At 54.1% G+C, this 7,949-nt stretch overlaps 1 protein-coding gene across 2 annotated transcripts; it reads left to right on the plus strand.

Moving 5' to 3' along the window:
* Window positions 1-584: 584 nt before the first annotated feature.
* NUDT16L1 (nudix hydrolase 16 like 1) lies at window positions 585-5,256 on the plus strand. Of its 2 annotated transcripts, XM_039493100.1 has the most exons (3): window positions 585-830; window positions 2,664-2,924; window positions 4,124-5,256. In XM_039493100.1, the coding sequence occupies exons 1-3, from the start codon at window positions 630-632 to the stop codon at window positions 4,550-4,552; spliced, it is 891 nt and encodes a 296-aa protein (XP_039349034.1). In that variant the 5' UTR covers window positions 585-629; the 3' UTR covers window positions 4,553-5,256. The 2 variants fall into 2 exon arrangements, with proteins under 2 accessions (XP_039349034.1, XP_039349036.1); XM_039493102.1 differs by lacking the exon at window positions 2,664-2,924 and having other exon boundaries at window positions 586-830.
* The last annotated feature ends 2,693 nt before the right edge of the window (window positions 5,257-7,949 follow it).

Consider the following 7,949-nt stretch of genomic DNA (forward strand, 5'->3'; position numbering starts at 1 on the left):
TCCCGATTTTTGGGTCTTTTTCTTGTATAGGCTCCTATTTACCGCCCCACACCCCCTGTCCCAATTTTTCACACTTGCTGTCGAGTCACCATGCCCCAAATTCCTCCCCCAGCTCCTCCATCCAGGCGCACTCGCTGGTAACAGGCCCGGGAGCTCATTGAGTGACCGCCCCCCCACCCGTTGCCTTTCCTCACTACCCCACCTCTTGGTCCCAGCAGCCAATCACGACTGTGGGTAGCAGCCTGCGGTCACGGGGAGGGCGGCGCTAAGGAGCCCCGCCTCCTCCCCCGGGGAGGGGGCCCTGGTCAGTTGTGCCAGGGCGTCAGGATCTCCTGTCCGCCCTGGCCCGAACCCAGCATGCCGCGCGGCCGCGCCTCGCTGCCCACAGCTTTGATCTGATTGGCTACTAGGGCCACTAATGGCGTTACAGTGCCCGCCTCCTGAGAATGGCATTGGCCGGATTGGGTGATGGCTGTTGCATTGGTGTCACATGCCGTGTTGTGATTGGCTGGATGCGGACAGAGGGCTCGGTGATTGGCTGTTACAGGTGTGGCTCCGCCCCGCAGCGCTGTGATAGGTCAGCGCACACAGCAGGGTTGGCCTCTCTCTGGTCGCGGCTCCGTGTGGTGATGGCGGCTCTGACGGGGAGCGCGGGCGCGGCGGGGCTGTTGCCCTCCCTCTCGGTGCCCGGCGTGACCGAGCTGAAGCCGCTGAGCCGCTACGAGGCCATGCGGCTCGGGCCCGGCTGGAGCCACTCGTGCCACGCCATGCTGTACGCGCCCAACCCGGGCATGCTCTTCGGGCGCATCCCGCTGCGCTACGCCGTGCTGGTCAGCGGGGCCTGGGGCGGGCCTCGGGCGGGTTCCGTGGGGCGGGGCTCGGGGGCTGGGTCCGGTTGGGCGAGATGGGGAGCCGGGCCTGGGGCTGGGTTTGGGGTCGGGGCTGGGGCGGGTCCGGTTGGGCGAAGTGGGGAGCCGGGCCTGGGTCTGGGGTAGGGCTTGGGGCGGGTCCGGTTGGGCGAGGGCTGGGGTCGGGAGTGGGGAGCCGGGCCTGGTTGGGTGGCGATTGGGGCCTGCGGTGGGGAGCGGGGAACCGACCTTCAGGGTGCGGGACTGTCATGAGTCCCCTTGGCGGGATGGAGAGCTGGGACCCCCGCTCAGGGCTAGGGCTGCGGCCTTCCCCGGGCTACTGCACCAACTCCCTGCGGGCTGCTTGTCGCTGCCCAAACACAGATCTGCTAGTTCTACCCTCCTGGCCGTGCTAACCCTCTGCCCCTACACACCACTAGCCATCCCAGCGTGTTTAGCAGCGTCGCCCTAGGACTGTGGATTCTATGCTGGCAGCTGCTGCAGAATAGGCCCTTTAATCCATAGAGAGGGGCTGTGTGTGTGCATATGTCTTTACCTATTGTTATATGGCCCTTATGGCTGTGAGGATGGCTTTGCAGATGTGAACCTCTGCAATTCTGTCTGCCAGAGTTTGCAGATGGGGTGTTCCATTGCCTCTGCTGTCGCACAGGGTTTTGCTGAGCAAGAACAAAGTGAATAAACAAGACTGGTGGGTTTTGCTGTTGCTCTCCACAGTGCTGTAAGTGACACTGAAACTGACAACAGTCATGTCTCTTTCACTCGGCTGCACCTTGGGAAGGGCTGAGCAGAGCCTGGAGGTAGTCACTGAGAAGGATTAAAACCCAGATGTAGGGGAGGAGCAGAGCAGCAGAAATGCCCCCTTCACAGCAGCCTGCAGAGGAGAGCTCCATCTCCCTTCCTGCAGGTACAGAGGCTGGAGCTTCACATTTTTCAACCATCCGCTATCTGAGGCTGATCCAAAACATGGAGCTCTGAAACTAGCACTCTGCTCCTGGACAGTAGCTAGGAGGTGGGGACTGAATGTGCCCCTTGAGCTCACCAGTGTCTGTGTCTTTTCTGTGTATCTCTGGTTGGTAGGCTTGGTCCTCTGGCTGTGATGTGCCTGGTACACTTGTCAAGACTTGGTGCTGGCTGCTTGCAGGTCACCTGACTCCAACAGTGGCACTAGGCTGATGGGTTTCCCTTTTAGGCTCTCCATATGGTGCAGTATTGATGTGTCAGGATTCCCCAGTACTGTTTTGTCATTCTCTGGGTATCTCATAAGAAGGCGACCCGCTTGAGGCTCAGCTTCGTCCTGCAGAGAAGTAGGAATGGGCTTTCTGGGGCTACCACTAGGTAAAAATTGGAGGGGTAGGCAAGACTGACAGTATCAAACTGCTCAAATACCAAGGCAGCAGGATTTTTTGCTAAAAATGATTGCAGTGAAAGAGCTGTTTGGCCTTCAGCACTTACTTCCTAGTGAGATGAGTGGGGCAGTTCACACTTCTCAGCTACAAAAACTGTCTGACAGCCCAGCACTGGGTCAGGTTTTAGGTTTTCTTTCACAAAGGCAATTAAAAAAAGAATATTGTGCCAAAGCAAATGGGGCAATGGAAAAGGGGTACAATAAAGCCTCAAACCTCTCTGATTAGGGTATAGACTGTCTTGTGCCTCACGTGGTTTGGCCCCTTTGTCTTGGAGAGGTTTCCTGTGGTGGTAAGTGTCCAGCTCTTGGCTGGGGGTACCCTCTCCTCTCCCACAGCGTCCCTGGGGCTATGTACTGTGCCCCATTAACGTAATGCGCCTCTATTGCAGATGCAGATGCGATTTGACGGACTACTGGGCTTTCCTGGGGGGTTCGTGGATCGCCGTTACTGGTCCCTGGAGGATGGTCTGAATCGGGTGCTGGGCTTGGGTTTGGGCTGTGTGCGCCTGACGGAAGCTGATTATCTGTGCTCGCACCTGACAGAGGGGCCACATCGCGTGGTGGCGCACTTCTACGCCAGGCAGCTGACCCTGGAGGAGCTGCACACCATCGAGATCTGCGCGGTGCATTCCCGGGACCACGGGCTGGAGGTGGGGTATTCGGGGGGGAGGTGTCTGGAAGCTCTGAGACTTCACATCATCAGGGAATGAAACTTCCCTCACTAGGCCTGCTGGGCTGCTATCCATTGCAGCTGGGCGGGGGAATGCACCGCAGTTAACAGCTGCCAGTGGCAACTGGCGAGTGCTATGCACTGCCACATGGCAGTCCCTAGGTGTGAGTCCTGGCCATTCACTGGGGAGTTGGCAAGGATGTGGTAGGATAGGGAGGGCTTTGTGCTGCACTTTGAAGGGGAGTTCTGATTGCTTTTCAGTCATAAAGATAGTGCCTCTGACATGGGGGTTGGGTGAACTTTAAGTAACCCTCAGCTCTGGTGGGCATCACGCGAGGTCTGGATGTGTTGTCTGTGACTGGAACTGTTATCTTCTGTGTGGCAGTGCCTTGCTTTAATCAACAAGGTGTTAGGCCCAGCTTGGATTGCACATCAGTTGGTAAGAAGTCAGAGAAAGAGACATGAGTTTCTTTCTGGGGAATCTGGTGCTACAGGATTCTCTGGCAGGGTTGGTGAGCTTGTGCCAGGTCATCTAATGCCCCTGATGTAGAACACAGATGGTGGAGGACTCTTTGTACAGCCTGGGTACGATGCTGTGATCTGCCAGGAGTGATGCTGCGTGTGCACTAAATGTGACCCTGGGTTTTGGCACCTGTTGAGGGGGACTTGGAGCCACAGCATTCTTGCAGAGTGGTATGAAGGGCAAGGCATAGATCCAGAACATAGGTCATCCCTGGGGGGCAGTTGGTGGTACACCTGGGGTGTTGGGGGTGTGGTGGTGGGGAGTGGTAGGGAAAGGTGGGATGGTAAAATGGGTAAGGTGTATGCTGGAGGGAAGAAGTGGTCTTCGTTTGGGTCAGGTGGGATGGGTAGGTAGGGTGGGTGGTCAGACTGGGGCTAGAGTGCTTCTGCAGAGGGTATGTGGGGCATCACCTGGGTTTGGTATGGAGTAATGGGCAGGGGTGTGGTATTCATGCTGGGGGTTGGGCATGTTGGATGTGGCACCTGTGCTCATCCTGGGGAAGGGAGCTGGTATGGGGAGGGCATGCATGGTCTGGGTGCTGGGGTGTGGTCTGGTGAGGTATGGCACCTTCATGGATCAGGGTGGCTGGTGGGGCTTGTGCGGAGGGTGGGCTGAAAGTGCAATTTGTTGTTACTGAATTGCTTGTGCTGTTGCAGGTGATGGGAATGGTCCGTGTCCCTTTGTACACCCAGAAGGACCGCATGGGCGGGCTGCCAAACTTCCTGGGGAACTCCTTCATCGGGACTGCTAAATTCCAGCTGCTCTTTGCCCTGAAGGTCTTGAATATGGTGCCTGAGGAGAAGCTGGCAGAGGCGGTGGCTGCCACCCAGAAGCAAAAAAAGCCCGCAGCTGAGCCCGCAGCTGTGACAGCCAATGTGACAACGGCCAATGTGACAACGACAACAGCAGCTGTGACGGCCAATGTGACAGCAGCTGTGACGGCCAATGTGACAGCAGCTGTGACGGCCAGTCAGATGGTGGCTAAGCCAGCAAATGAGTTGGCAAATCAGCCTGTAGCTGTGTCAATGGCTGAGCCAGCAGCAGAGCCCGCCGCTGAGCCAGCGGCTGAGGCTATGGCTGAGTGATGAATTTTTCTTTTTTGACTTGGTTAAAAATGGGCAAAGACACTAGAGACTTTCTTCTAACTTTCCAGACAGTCACTGGCTGCAAATGCTGCCCAGGTGACTCCACCTCAGTGCTCCTCAGGTGTGATGGGATTAGATTTGCCTGAAGCAATGGAAAGCTATATTTTGTAAGGCCCATAAACAGTACCAAGCTTTCCAGTTCTCTCTTAACTGCCCCCCTCCGGAGTCCATGTGCTTACCCGAGGACTCTCTTAGATTGCTTTAATTTACAGGGATGCTCTGCTCCATTCATGTCCCAGCTTAGGTATTGTTTTAATGAACAGAAATGTTACTTTTTAAATTGTTCCAAGGAGGGGTTTTAGGCCCCTGCTGCAGTATTGTGAACCCAGTCACAGCTGTGTTGGGGAAGGGGTGGGGGAATAAGTGAACCCAACTGAAAAGAGGCATGTCTGCTAGCTCTAGCTCCATGCCAGGTGCAGAAATGAAACTGCCTCCTGTAGGAACAGTCCAGGGGTGCTCCTAGTGTTCCCAGGTTTCATGACTTTGGTATCACATGGAAGAGTTGAAGGTGGCAGCTTACCTGGCTAGTGGCAGTTCCCAGGTGGCTTAGTTGTTGGTGCCCTGTGGGGTGCAGAAAGGCAGCGTGTGGCTTTGCATATGGAGAGTTGGGGGAGCAGGAAAATGAAATAAATGGCTTTGCTGTACTTGTTCACTGTTGGGATCTTTTCTTTCTTATAATGAAAACTGGAGAGCAAAGCTATTCCCGCTAGCACACTTTGAGTGGCTGTACACCTTGGTGTCTGCATCTACGTGGAATGGCGCAGCCAGAATCTGACTGCTGGGAGCTTCCCTTTGCTGAGTTGCCAGGCTCATAAGAAGTTAGTAACTTTTGATTTAATTGTAAGGTGATCCTGGGCTTTGTGCCCCCTCTGACTACAGTAATAGCGCTTGATGGGCATCTTTCCTTTTTCCACTGGATTTGCCATTTTCAGTTTACCTTTAAATTTCTCACCCCCTTTTCCTTTAGTCCACCCTGGGCCACAACCTTAGTTCCCTTATTCACTTCCAAACTCTTAGGTGGAACTGGAGCAGTCCCTATTTGGAAATCCACCAGGCATCACCATGTCTGTGCTGGACTGTGGTTGCCATGCTGGAACCCACATTCTGAATTCCTTCCCCAATATGGTTAGGAACTGTTCCCAAGTCTCCAGGGGGTTGTCTGGAGCGATCTCAGTGGCCATGAACCACTGTCAGTATCTCGTAATTTGGTATTTTCAAAGAATTGCCGCCTTCACTTCTGCATAACCATTTACTAAATCCTTGCCGATGGCATGAGTTGCATCCAGAGCTTTTCCTGTCAACAGGAGAACCAAACAGATGGTCCCCTCCTCCTGTGGCCAGGCATGTTGTTTCCATTCATTCACACCTGGCTCTGTCGTCTCCTGCTCAACAGATGGGATAATTTCAGCTCTCTATGCACCATCCTACAGCAGATTCTCCCAGCCCAACCTTGCCCTACTAAGGGTCATAGGGTGCAGCCTGGTGCTGCCCTATCCATGTTTCAGGTCCTCCTACCAAGCCCTTTGCTTTGGTCACTGAACAATCTCTCTGAGCCAAGGGAGTTCTCTAAACTGAGACACTAGCTCCCCACTGTGGGCCTGTCTCTGTATCCCCCTTTTCCTGATGGCTCAAATTGCTGTAACAGGATACTTGAGGCAGGCTTCAAACCCAAGAGTGGCCAGTCCTTCACTTTCTTCCCATTAATCCTCTTTTCCACTCCCTCTTTCTCCTGCCCCCTCTCCCTCTTGGAGTGGAGAATGGGTTTCCTCTAGCTTGAGAGCCAGAGTCTGACCATCTCCTGGGTTGTGCCCCCCCAGGACATCCCATTTTTCACACCAAATGTCACCAAGCTGTTACCTGGTGGTGGGTCACCGAGATGAGCTGACCAGCCCCTCCACTTCTTCCAGTTTCTACTCTTCAGGCTTCTGACCCCAGTCTCCTTGCCCAGTAAGTTCTTGTCCCACCTGTCCAGACTGTCTTCTCCCTACTCCCAGTCTCTTTGTCCAGTCAATGTTGGTTCCCTCTAACTCCCTACTCTGCCTCCTGCCCCATATTCTCCATTCCCCCAGCTTCTCATTCAATCTGTCCTCCATGCTTCCCCCAGCTCCTCGTGCCAGCCACTCAGTACTCCCCCTGCACCTGGCTCTTTGTCAGCTTCATCTCCCCCAAACTCTGCTGGTTCCCAGGCTCCTCATCTGATCACTGTTCCCTCTCCTGCCCTACCCACTGGCTTCATCTCCCTCCTCCCTGGCACCCAGCTTCCAGACCCAGTCGCTGTTCCCTGGCTCCTTGTTCTATCTACTCCCCTGAGCCCTCCTCTGCAGCACCATAGGTCTGCTAGTCACTTCAGTGTTGCGGTGGGATGGCTTTGCCCTTTACAATGCCTGGTTGCCAGTGAGAGTGGGCAGGGGATGGCACCTAGCACACAGGAAAGACAGCTTCTCTACTCTCTGCTACCTGGCCCCGTTGCACCCAGGAACAGCCATTACAAGGAAAGTTTGGCTTTGCTCCCATAGCCCTGGGCTTGAGCATGCTCAGGGGGGCTGTAGGGTTGGTGCATGCAGTCAGGTTGACATTAGGGGCTGGAAGGGGAGGGAAAACACACTATACAGACAGTCTTTGGAGATTTTTTTCTCTCCAGTGTTGGTCCCAGATATTAGACAAGGTGAGTCACATTTTATTGGACCAACTTCTCTGGAGATTTTTGCAGTTAAACTTTAGCAAGTCATCACAAAGCATGGGCAAGCTCCTTTTCCTAAAGGCTTAAGTGGCCAAACATGGGTGGATTTTCACAGATAAAGATGGGGGACTGCAACTTTCACAAGAAAATCTGTACTTGTCTAACATTGAAAAACAATGTTTTGCCTGCTTCTTAAACAGCTGCAACAAAAAAAAATCACCCGGAGGCAGTCAACCAGAATGGAAATGTGGAATAGTCAATGGTTTCCCCAGAGAGATGTTAACCATCTCTGCTAGAGCTGGTCCACTGCTATTGGCAAGAGAAGGAGCTAGGTCCAGCTCCCCTGAAGTCACAGCAGGGGCCCTTAACTAGATTGCTTTGGAGACTGGGAAAGAGGTCAGGTTAGCCTTAAAAATCATCTTACCACAGCCCAGCAGAGCTGTATGTAGTTTTAGGGAAGTCTGTGTTAACCTTGATCACTGACAATCCTGGACATTCTCTGCAGCATGTGTGTCATCCCCATGCATTACAGCAGGGGTAGGCAACCGATGGTATGTGTGCCGAAGGTGACACGCAAGCTGATTTTCAGTGGCACTCACACTGCCTCGGTCCTGGCTGCTGGTCTGAGGGGCTCTGCATTTTAATTTAATTTTAAAT

This window comes from Mauremys reevesii, linkage group 10 (genome assembly GCF_016161935.1).
Source record: "Mauremys reevesii isolate NIE-2019 linkage group 10, ASM1616193v1, whole genome shotgun sequence".
NCBI lineage: Eukaryota > Metazoa > Chordata > Testudines > Geoemydidae > Mauremys > Mauremys reevesii.